This window comes from Somniosus microcephalus, chromosome 15 (assembly GCF_052327205.1).
Source record: "Somniosus microcephalus isolate GS21.2 chromosome 15, FLI_Smic_1.0, whole genome shotgun sequence".
In the NCBI taxonomy this organism is placed as follows: domain Eukaryota; kingdom Metazoa; phylum Chordata; class Chondrichthyes; order Squaliformes; family Somniosidae; genus Somniosus; species Somniosus microcephalus.
In genome coordinates, this window is record NC_141001.1 from 100,109,520 (window position 1) to 100,121,565 (window position 12,046).

General features: G+C 46.0%; 1 protein-coding gene across 7 annotated transcripts in view; it reads right to left on the reverse strand.

Moving 5' to 3' along the window:
• nav2a (neuron navigator 2a) overlaps window positions 1–12,046 on the reverse strand; it is a 534,653-nt gene that overhangs the window by 274,196 nt on the left and 248,411 nt on the right. For all 7 annotated transcript variants that reach the window (XM_086008162.1, XM_086008160.1, XM_086008161.1 and 4 more), the window contains one exon: window positions 10,045–10,157. In XM_086008162.1, coding sequence (XP_085864288.1) covers window positions 10,045–10,157 — 113 coding nt within the window. The remainder of the gene's footprint in view (window positions 1–10,044; window positions 10,158–12,046) is intronic.

Genomic DNA, 12,046 nt, shown 5'->3' on the forward strand with positions numbered 1-12,046 from the left:
AGCAAATCATCTTCGGTTCCAAGGGACTGCCTAAGAAGAAGAGAATGACCAGTGGCTATTCTTTGGGTGAGAGCTAAGACACTGAGCTAGGCTATTTGAGCACAGGAGAGGATCACTACCAAGCTCAGCCCGGTCCTCGGGCACGCATTTTCCACCAGGGATCACTGGACAGTAATCCGAAGCAGTAGTCCCAGATAAATTTCCTCTCCCCAGCCCTTGTATGTGGAGAGCAAATGCAGCATCCCGACTAACACCCCATCTAAGAGCAGCAAACGCAGCACAAAATGGGATCCAAACCCTGGCATCTCTTCTCCGGCTCAGTTACATACCGTTGAATTAACAGAGTTACCCAGTGATCACATTGACAATAGTGTTATGTTTTTCAATACTTTAAACGATTGCTGGTATTTTGGGTGAACTGATGACCTGAAAAGCTTAACTTGATCAAGATGTGGATTCCAAAGTCACATCGTCTGGAGAACATCAGGGGAAAAGTGAATATGCAAAGGAACATGTACGCTACGGCTGAGCCGAGTATCCTTCCTGAACACTCCTACTGGCTCACTGGTAAAATGCACTGCACTGATCAGGGAGGTTCCAAATTTAGCTTCTGGTCTATAATGAGTTAGCCGATCTCTATTGGGATGGTAGTGGGGGCAATCCTAAACTTGGGAGCAATGTAACATGTCAACTGAGGAAACAGAAATTATAATTGTATTTGTGAATTTACACATACCCCTCACCCCCACATGTCTTTATTACAAGCGTCTTAGCTATAAACACGACCCTTATGATGTGCCTGCCTCCCACAGACACTGTTAAATAGAGGGATAAGTGTGTAGTATTATGTCAACAGGTTTTTCCCCAATTTTTCTCTCCTTCTCTCCTCAAAGTCCTAGGTTCTATTCCTGGTCTATGCTGAGGTAGCTGGTTTCAGCTGGAGGGGGTGTAAAATTAACCTGAACACCTGGCGGTTAGGAATTTGGTTCCATGGCCGTCAGCAGCCTTCTGGTATCTTACCTAAATATACATTCTTCAGCAGTGAACCTAGATAGTGGGCATCAGCAGGCTGTTCAACTATAGTTCCCTCTCTTCGGGTCCTGTCACCCTCCCTTTCAAAACTACCATCATCACTTCCCCACCTCAAAAAAACCCACCCACCATCCGCTTATCCTTGCAAACTTCTATCTCATCTCCAATCTCCCTTCTCTCTCCAAAGTGCTTGAACCTTGAACTTTGAAATTTGCCTTCCAAATGCAAGCCCACCTTTCCTGTAACTTCACGATTGAATCTGTCCCATCAGGTTTCCAGCCCTGCTGCAGCACGGAAATGGCCCAGTCAAACTCACTTAACTGCGCTATATGCTAAATAGTTTTGACTTCAAACATTTGTCTGCGTATTAAATGTTATAACTTCAGCTTTAATTTCCATCATCATCATTATACTTACTGTTGAGATTCTGATAAACATCTAACATAGTCAGCAAAGTCTGCTCATTGACACGAGCAATACCTTCCCATACACACGTGTGCTGAACATGTACTTGGCACAACTCGTTACTTCTACCCATGGGCATGCTCCTCTCTCGAGCAGTTCGGCTCAATCCTGGTTTAGCCAATTGTTCCTGTATTCTGTTTTTCAGTCCACATATCATTGGAATCTTGCTCATTCGGGATCCAGGTTTGCCTTGACCTAAATATCCACTTTCCGACCCAAGTGCCTTCCTCAAAATCCTGGAAGAATTTAGCTCTGTGGAAGTGGTCGGCAGCTTCACATCATCCCCTGCTCTCGGTTTGTAAAACAGCTTTGATTCTCTCACAGGGCGGCTGTAGCTCCATGAAAGCAGAGGGCTGCTGACTGCATTTCTTGGTTTTGCTTCATAAAGCCCTGGGATTTTCGATGTATAAAAGCGATTTCTATCATTTGGCTGATGCATTCTTGGAAGAGCAATAACACGGGCCCCCTTCCCCTTTTCTTAATTACTGGTCCTGGCTGAAGGTCGGCTGTTGAAACTTGGGGGTCCACGCTGAATGCCAAGCAGCCCACATTGGGTCGGTCTCTGCTCTCGGGAGAAGTTTTAGCCTGCTCCAAAACTAAGCATCGCATTCCAGGCTACAAATTGTGCAAGTGCGACCTCCCTGCACAGTCTCCGGTTCAAACTGAAGACGACAGCGACTTCTCAGCTGGGTCTGCGGACCTCGCTTTGAAGGGATTGGCTTTCCCTTTCTCAGGGCTTCTTCAGCTGGTATTTCAAATGACTGATGGCAAAAAGATGCCTGTTGTGTGCTTGGATCAGGCACACAAGAGAACAACTTATTGACGAAACTTTGGTCGTTACTGAGGCCTGCTTTTGAGTCCTCGCACCGCTTAATATTCATCTGGTGTTCCTCTTTTTCATACTTTTATTTGTCTTCCTCTAAAGACTGCCATGGCACAAACAGCGAGAAAGGACACAATAAGAGCTGGCCAAACCTCAGACTACAAAACATCCATTCAGTACCTTTAATGCACTGAATCCTGTTCTATTGAAGAATCTATTGCCACGGCTTTTTTTCTTGTATCTTCCCCACTTCCTCCACCCACCCTTCCACAAAAGAAAGCCAGTTAATATTTTTCAAAAACAAAAATCTGTTGATCGGAAAAAGTGCCCAGCAAATTCTCAGATCCAGTTTGATTGTAAATGGTGAGAAAACACAGGATTGTCCTGCTGATTTTTGTATTGTTCCCCGTGACAAAAAAAAGACAAACTGCAAATATTCCTTTTCTCCGTCAGGGAATGGATTGCTGGCGTCGGAAACAATATAAATATCAGTGGGCAATCTTGTGTTTTCTCACCAGTTACAACCAAACTGGATCTGGGCATTTACCGGGTACTTTTTAATGATCAACCAATTTTTGTTTTAGAAAAATATTAACTGGCTTCTGTAAGCTTTTAAAAAAAAAAAACTGTAAAATTGTCTGGGGTTAAAAATATAACGTCTATGGCATGAATGAATTCATTTAGGTTGGAGAGGCCCCAGATTATAAATCGGTGTTGCAGAGAGTAGAGGCGAATGCCAACTTCACACCCACTTTCCTTTGAATCAAGTCAGAGAAGATGTTGGAGATAAAAGTGAGACCTGTACAGCATTTCTGAAAAAGCACCATCATTCGAAAAATGATTTTGCATATCCCAAAACCGACCAAACAGTACTATATTTATTAAGAGTTTCTTATAGCATTTTTGGGAAAAAAATTTGAAGATAACCAAAATAATTTTAATGGTGCTGATAGATATTCTGTGCCATTGCTCACTGTAATTCAGAGTAACACTGATGCAAAAGGGGTACTGAAGTGTGTGAATTGGGGAGGGGTGCAAGTGGGAATGCCTTCGCTATAGTTAGGTTTGTCATTTTCCCTGTTAAAAGTTATATCTGATAAAGTCCAAGCTTTATACTGTTGTGATGCTTTTAAACAAAAGACATCAGCTACCCAAGAATGGTTTCAGCATGTATTAGAGCTGCCAATTCAACTTATCGATAGATGGGGAAGGAGGGGCTTACGAACAGGAAGCCCTGGCATGCTCTGTTAATTGACAGTCTTGCGGTCATAAAACACTAGTGTGCTAATGGAGCCCCTTCCTCACCATAGCGCAAAAGGTGGTGGTATTCAACTGAGGCAGGGGCCCAGCTGAAGAGGGGGAGGGTTTCTCCATTGAAACAGGATGAACAAAGACATCAGGAGAAAACAAAGCCCAACTCAACAACTGAAGCTCTCGTCAAGTACTCATTATAAGCCCCCAGCTCCTGACACTAGTAGTTTGGGTTTTTTTTTTTAACACAGAGTTGTTGTGATCTGAAATGCACTGCCTGAAAGGGTGGCGGAAGTAGATTCAATAATAACTTTCAAAAGGAAATTGGATAAATATTTGCAGGGGAAAAATTTGCAGAGCTATGGGGATAGGGCAGGGAAGTGGGACTAATTGTACAGCTCTTTCAAAGAGCCGGCACAGGCACGATGGGCCGAAAGTCCTCCTTCTGTGCTGTATGTTTCTAGAAATGATCTTCCATGTGTTCACCACTGTATAGGAAATTCTATGAGTAAGAGTACAATATTACGCCAAATGATGAAATCCTAGTTTAGAGCACAGAAAGAGGCCAAAATAACAGAAACAGAGTTAACATTTCAGACGAAGGGTCATCGACTTGAAACGTTAACTCTGTTTCCCTCTCTCCACGATGCTGCCGGACCTGCTGAGTGTTTTCCAGCATTTTCTGCTGTTATTTCAGATTTCCAGCATCCGCAGTATTTTGCTATTGTACAGAAAGAGGCCATTCGGACCATCATGTTTGTGCTGGGTTTTTTGCTAGGGCAATCGAGAACTAATCTCACTACCCTGCTCTCTATCCATAGCCTTGTATCTTCCCTCTATTTCAAGTATTTATCTGCTGTGAATGCAAGTCATTTATAAGTACCATGAGAAGAGGGTGTCAAGCTTAAACCCCTGTGATACCCAACAACAACAACTTGTATTTATATAGCGCCTTTAACGTAGTAAACGTTGCAAGGCGCTGCACAGGAGTTGTACAAGACAAAAAATTTGACACTGAGCCACATAAGGAGAAAATTAGGGCAGGTGACCAAAAACTTGATCAAAGAGGTAGATTTTAAGGAGCGTCTTAAAGGAGGAAAGAGAGGTAGAGAGGCGGAGAGGTTTAGGCAGGGAATTCCAGAGCTTAGGGCCTAGGCAACAGAAGGCACGACCACCAATGGTTCAGCAATTATAATCAGGGATGTTCGAGGACAGAATTAGAGGAGCGCAGATATCTCGTGGGGTTGTGGGGCTGAAGGAGATTACAGAGATAGGGAGGGGCGAGGCCATGGAGGGATTTGAAAACAAGGATGAGAATTTTGAAATCGAGGCGTTGCTTAACCGGGAGCCAATGTAGGTCAGCGAGCACAGGGGTGATGGGTGAAAGGGACTTGGTGCGAGTTAGGACACGGGCAGCCGAGTTTTGGATGAACTCAAGTTTACATAGGGTAGAATGTGGGAGGCCAGCCAGGAGTGCGTTGAAATAGTCGAGTCTAGAGGTAACAAAGGCATGGATGAGGTTTTCAACAGTGGATGAGCTGAAGCAAGGGCGGCGACGGGCGATGTTACGGAGGTGGAAATAGGCGGTCTTAGTTATGTCGCGGATATGTGGTCGGAAGCTCATTTCGGGGTCAAATATGACACCAAGGTTGCTAACAGTGTGGTTCAGCCTCAGACAGATGTTAGGGAGAGTGATAGAGTCAGTGGCTAGGCCCGAAAACAATGACTTCGGTCTTCCCCATATTTAATTGGAGAAAATTTCTGCTAATCCAGAAGTGGATGTGGGACAAGTAGCCTGACAATTTAGACACCGTGGAGGGGTCGAGAGAAGAAGTAGTGAGGTAGAGCTGGGTGTCGTCAGCGTACATGTGGAAACTGACGCTGTGTTTTCGGATGATGTTGTCAAGGGGCAACATGTAGATGAGAAATAGGAGGGGGCCAAGGATAGATCCTTGGGGGACACCAGAAGTAACGATGCAGGAATGGGAAGAGAAGCCATTGCAGGTGATTCTCTGGCTACGATTAGATAGATAAGAATGGAACCAGGCGAGTGCAGTCCCACCCAGCTGGACGATTGTGGAGAGGTGTTGGAGGAGGATGGAGTGGTCAACCGTGTCAAAGGCTGCAGACATGTCAAGAAGGACGAGGAGGGATACTTTACCTTTGTCACAGTCACAAAGAATGTCATTTGTGGCTTTGATGAGAGCAGTTTTGGTGCTGTGGCAGGGGTGGACACCTGATTGGAGACATTTAAATATGGAGTTGCGGGAAAGAGGGGCACAGATTTGGGAGGCGACAACACGTTCAAGGACTTGAGGAGAAAGGGAGGTTGGAGATGGGGCAGTAGTTTGCAAGGACGGAGGGGTCAAGGGTTGGTTTTTTGAGGAGAGGGGTGATGACGGCAGATTTGAGGGAGAGGGAGACAGTACCTGAGGAGAGAGAACTGTTAACAATGTCAGCTAACATGGGAGCCAGGAGCCGAAGTTGGGTGGTCAGCAGTTTGGTGGGAATAGTGCTGAGGGAGCAGGAAGTGGGTCTCATGAACAAGATGTGCACAGAGAGGTCATGAGGGGTGATCGGAGAGGAACTGGAGAAAGATGTGAGTTCAGGTCTAGAGCAGGGGGGAACCTTAGAGGAGGTTTGGCTCGGTGGGCTAGGGGAAGGAAGGGAAGTAGCAGAGGCAGCTGAATGGATGGTCTCAATCTTAGAGACAAAGAAGTCCATGAGCTCCTCACACTTGTTGTCAGAGGTGAGGGTGGAGGAGACAGGGGAAGAGGGGTTTAAGAAGACGGTTAACACAATTTTCTCTCTCATTTGGACCCACTCCTCTTACAACTGCCCTTGGTTTCCCTCCCTAACCCAGGGATAAATTAACATCCACAATACTCATTGACCTTAATTTCGAAAAGGAGTTTCTCATGCAAGTTGCTGAAAACCAGTTAATCCCCCAGTCCGGATGACCTCTACCCATGGGTACTTAGACAAGAAAGGAAATTTGTGAAGCCAAATGGTCATGTTGAGGGAATCGATGAACGCTTGGGAGGTTCAAACTGACTGGAAAATGGCAAATGTAGTTCCTATATTTTAGGACAAGTAACTTGGCAAGTACTCTTGTTGGTTTTCTCCTTTAGGACGCTCCTTAAAACCTACCTCTTTGACCAAGCTTTAGGTCATCTTCCCTAATATCTCCTTATGTGGCTCAACGTCAGATTTTGTTTGATAATATTCCTGTGCAGCACCTTGGGATGTTTTACTATATGTTAAAGGTGCTATATAAATACAAGTTGTTGTTGTTATAGAGGAGAAAACACAATAAAAGCTGTTGTGTGGTCAACAAGGATTTTAACCATGATGAACTTCAAAGAAATATTTTTTTTTCTCAGCAGTCATCGCTGCATATATTCCCAAGAGGCCTCTGGTCATCCCTTAGGCTGCAATTCCTTAGTTTATCTGCCCTATCATTGAGCTGTCAACTCAGATTACAAATGCAATGGCTCGACTTTTAATAATTTACAATAAATGTTAAATCCAGAGACAATACTTCTATATGAATAAAACAAGATGAAAAATCATCAGAATTACTTGAATCTGTGCTAGGCCTGCTATTTTGACGTAGCTACACATTGAGAAGTTGCAACACACACACACCCCATGAAGCCTGACCTTATTTCCAATGCATCACAATGTACAGGGACAAAACAAATAGGCTCAATATTGTTTTTCTTAATTAACCAGGCACTCGGGAAAAATGGAGGATAGAATAGCGGGATCATGCAGTTCTCCCCAAATCTTCTTAAAAATGGATGAAACAACTCCCCAGTGGCTCAGTAAGTTTAACCAGCCAGTAGCTAAACCTTGCAGGCCAGGGTAGCAGCAGATTCCATCCCCAGTTTGCGCTGAGTTGGCTGATGTCCATTGGGGAGGCAGTAGGGGTGTGACAATCGGCCGCAACATCCCTGACTTAGAGAGGAGGAAAAGGGAAAGAAAAAAATAGGCAAGTTTTTCACTGTTGGTATCTCGCGACCTCCAATGGAAGATTTTTTAAAATTCGTTCATGGGATGTGGGCATCACTGGCAAGGCCAGCATTTAATGCCCATTCCAAATTGCCCTTGAGAAGGTGGTGGTAAGCTGCCTTCTTGGACAGCTGCAGTCCGTGTGGTGATACTTTTTTGTAGCAGTTTGTTACAATTGAGTGGCTTGCTAGGCCATTTCAGAGGGCAGTTAAGAGTCAACCACATTTCTGTGGGTCTGGAATAACATATAGGCCAGACCAGGTAAGGACGGCAGAAGGCCAGCGGACCCTGCCAAGCTGGAACAGGCGACATAGCAAACATCTCGCAGTTCGCCGTCCATTGCTGCATCCGGGAGGTCACAGAGGCTTTCCCACCATCTACAAGGCACAAGTAAGGAGTGTGATGGAATACTCTCCACTTGCCTGGATGAGTGCAGCTCCAACAACACTCAAGAAGCTCGACACAATCCAGGACAAAGCAGCCCGGTTGATTGGCTCCCCATCCACCACCTTAAACATTCGCTCCCTCCACCACCGGCATACCGTGGCTGCAGTGTGTACCATCTACAAGATGCACTGCAGCAACTCGCCAAAGCTTCTTCAGCAACACCTCCCAAACCCGCGACCTCTTCCACCTAGAGGGACAAGGGCAGTAGACGCATGGGAACACCACCACCTCCAAGTCACACACCATCCTGACTTGAAAATATATCGCCGATCCTTCATCGTCGCTGGGCCAAAATCCTGAAACTCCCTCCCTAACAGCACTGCGGGAGTACCTTCACCACACGGACTGCAGCGGTTCAAGGCGGCAGCTCACGGCCACCTCCTCAAGGGCAATTAGGGATGGGCAATAAATGCTGGCCTTGCCAGTGACGCCCACATCCCATGAACGAATTTAAAAAAAGGCTCTGTACAGTAGGAGAGGGGACTTCATTGTGTTCTCTCCAAACAGAGACAAGCAGGAGGAGCGTGCACGTGGCTTTTTTTTCATTCATGGGACGTGAGCGCCGCTGGCAAGCCCAGCATTTATTGCCCATACCTAATTATCCTCGAGGAGGTGGTGGTGAGCCACCTTCTTAAATCGCTGCAGTCCGTGAGGTGAAGATTTTCCTATCGGTTTGATACAACTGAGTGGCTTGGCCATTTCAGAGAGCAGTTAAGAGTCAACCATAGTGCTGTGGGTCTGAAGTCACATATAGGCCAGACCGGGTAGGGGCGGCAGATTTCCTTCCCTAAAGGACATTAGTGAACCAGATGGTTTTTTTTACGACAATCCGGTAGTTTCATGATCCCCATTACTGATACAAGATTTTAATTCCAGATTTATTTAATTAACTGAATTTAAATTCCCCAGCTGCCGTGGTGGGATTTGAACTCATGTCTCGGGATCATTAGTCCAGGCCTCTGGATTACTAGTCCGGTAACATAACCACAAAACTACTGTACTCTAATTGAACTTGTGGACACAATCTCATTCAGGTGTGAATAAATAACCTGCCAGAACGCATGGTCAAGGCTCTAATGTCAAAAATGGGCACCTGAGCAAGGTGCGAGAGGTCAGCCTACACCCATGGAACTGTAACCCAACGAGCAGATCTTCTTGAATAAAATGCTGTTTTGTTTAATATCAATACTGGCCGACAAAAAGTTGCAGCAAAAAGAATTGGCAACATCAGTGATTACACAGGTTACTGCAAGTGCAACTGGGAGAATCTGCTGCACAACTGCTGCTTATTGTTAGCAGTGAAGTTTGTGTGTGTGTTGGGGGGTGAGGGTTCCCCGACAAATATTGACACACTCCTGGGGAGCTCTGCAAATATTGATACTCTCCCAGGAACCAATGTTCTTGCTTCCAAAAGGCACTGGCAGCTGCCCAAACGAAAACAGCTTTAGCAATGCAGTAAAGGATTTTTTTTTAATTAGTGCACAGCAACAGAAATAACATAAGAAGAAACAAATACAGAAAAAGAAATACCGAATCAAAAATTCTCAAGACATTGGGCTCACAATGTGAAATGTGACTGGCGCCAGACTGAGATGAAGCCGAGGACCTTCAAGACCCCCAGTTCGACATGCTTTGCGTTACAAAATCATTAATGTGCACCCTGGGAGGATTAGGGGGAATCTCTAGATTGCTTTTATATGTCCGATTTAGGCAATCACTGCACAAACTGCGAGGTACTCATGATAACAGTTAACCAAGCAACAAAACTATAAAATCTCCATATATTAATCACACTGCATTTGCCAAGTTTCTTTTCATGAGGGTACAATTTACCGGGCAACAGTCTCATCCTTATTTCTGTTAACATTTCAAAGCTATAGATTATGACAGAAGATGGATGTTTGCACAGTACTGCAAAAATTGTAGGATTAAAATTGTAAGTTACCAAACTTCAGCCTTTATTCTTTGAACGTTACGTTTTTTCAATATGCGGAAAAGCTGGGTTAACTCACCGGGCAGATCCTCTATGCACGTTTGTCCATTTTTGCTGTATAGAACAGTATCCATGTTCACTCCCCCTGTACCAGATTCAGTCATCACATTTCCTTCGTTGTCTGTCTGTGACCTAAAAAACAAGGCACCGCAAATATAAACCTGCTTTAATGGAGTGAACAGCGGACCGTCTGCATAATTCATCGGTCCCTTCTGAAGTAATCGTACAGAAACAGAAAAATGCAGTCAACCATAGGTAAATCTGTTACTTGCATGCAAAACCATTCGGTTGGTGCAGTACAATTCATATTCTTTTACCCCATGCGTTGCAACAGAAATTGTTTTAACGGCTTGCCACCGTAAAATTTAAACCAATTAAAAAAAAGACACCTACTACAAAGGCTATTTGACTTTTATTAATACAAGTTGATTACATTTCTATTCTGAATGTGTTTTTTTTTCCCCCTTGGCTTTCAGTCTTCTCTTTTATAGCCATTTCATTTCACACCTTCTGTGCAAGCAGGAAGAACATGTCAATTGTGAGTGGGCTCCATCACACCACCTCTCGCACCTTACCCACTATTCCCCAATGTTTTCTGGCCTGTTTCTTTTTTCTCCCCGGTACAGGCCCTTTCAGCAGGAAAGGAAAATAATGAGGTCAGAAGAGCCAGCTGCACAGAGGACTGGGAGCCACTCCAAAGTAGTTACTCAATGCACGATAACGGAGCGGCCCTGTTTGCACAGCAGTCTTGGCAAGGCAACTGAATAAGGAAGAGGGAGGGCCTTGTTTAGGATGTACATGCACATCACAGCACAAATATAGAGAATCCGGGCAACTCGGAGGTAAATTAATGGTTCTTTCAATATTTTGTTTCTGCTTCATTCTGGGGCCGCGAAATTTGGCTCCTTTGCGCCTGCCGTTAGCACCTCCGGGGGGGCGCTAATGGGGCGCAAAGGGCTTATCGCCTGGGCGGGGGCACCTCCCGAGAAATTTGGCGGGGCGCTACCGAGGCGCTAGCCGATAGCGCCGCGCCCCCGACGTTAGCATCCCAGGCCGCTGTGCCGCCGGCGATGACGTCCTCGGCGTGCGTCACGACCCCTTAGCGCCCCGCCACGACGCCTTACCGCCCTGCAGCAGAAATTTGGCTGTGCCCCACAAGGCTGCCGCAGGCGGTGTCAGCGCCAGCCTTGCAGGTCGCGGCCGGGCCAATATCCACTTGCGGGGCGCTAATTAAAGGGAGGTGCAGCCGCAACCAGTGCCGCCATTTTTTTTTCATGCAACCTGGTACCACGTCTCGGTGCCAGGCTACAGTCACGGCACCACGTCGCCCTGGTGGGCTAGTGTGGGCCATCGGAGGCACTGCAGAGCTCGCAGTGTCCCCCCCCCATTTAAGCGGTCGCGTAGCACTCCAGCGCTTTGTGCCCCTGACACCGCCCCGAGAGGAAGTGGAGCGCCCGAGCCAGTGCTCCGCTTCCTCGCCAGGGCGGTAAACCGACTTTAGCGGGTGGGGTGGTTCTTCCGCGCCGGCGCTAAATCTCTGCCGATAATTCGGTCACCACCCCCAAATGGGGCGTAACCAACTTTTGCTCCCTGAATTCTTGCTCCTGCAGTAAATTTTAGTTACAATTTTGTCCCCCCCACACCATCCTCCTTCTGAAGGTGCCAACTCGAGTTGGGGTATAGGAGTTAAGGAAGGATATACTTGCGTTGGAGACGGTGCAATGAAGGTTCACTAGATTGATACCTGGGATGAGGGGGCTGTCCTATGATGAGAGATTGTGTAGAATGGGCCTATACTCTCTGGAGTTTAGAAGAATGAGAGGTGATCACATTGAAACATACAAGATTCTGAAGGGTATTGACAGGGTAGATGCTGGGAGGTTGTTTCCCCTGGCTGGAGTGTTTAGAACTAGGGGGCATAGTCTCAGGATAAGGGGTCAGCCATTAAGGCCGAGATGAGGAGGAATCTCTTCACTCAGAGGGTTGTGAATCTTTGGAATTCTCTGCCCTAGAGGGCTGTG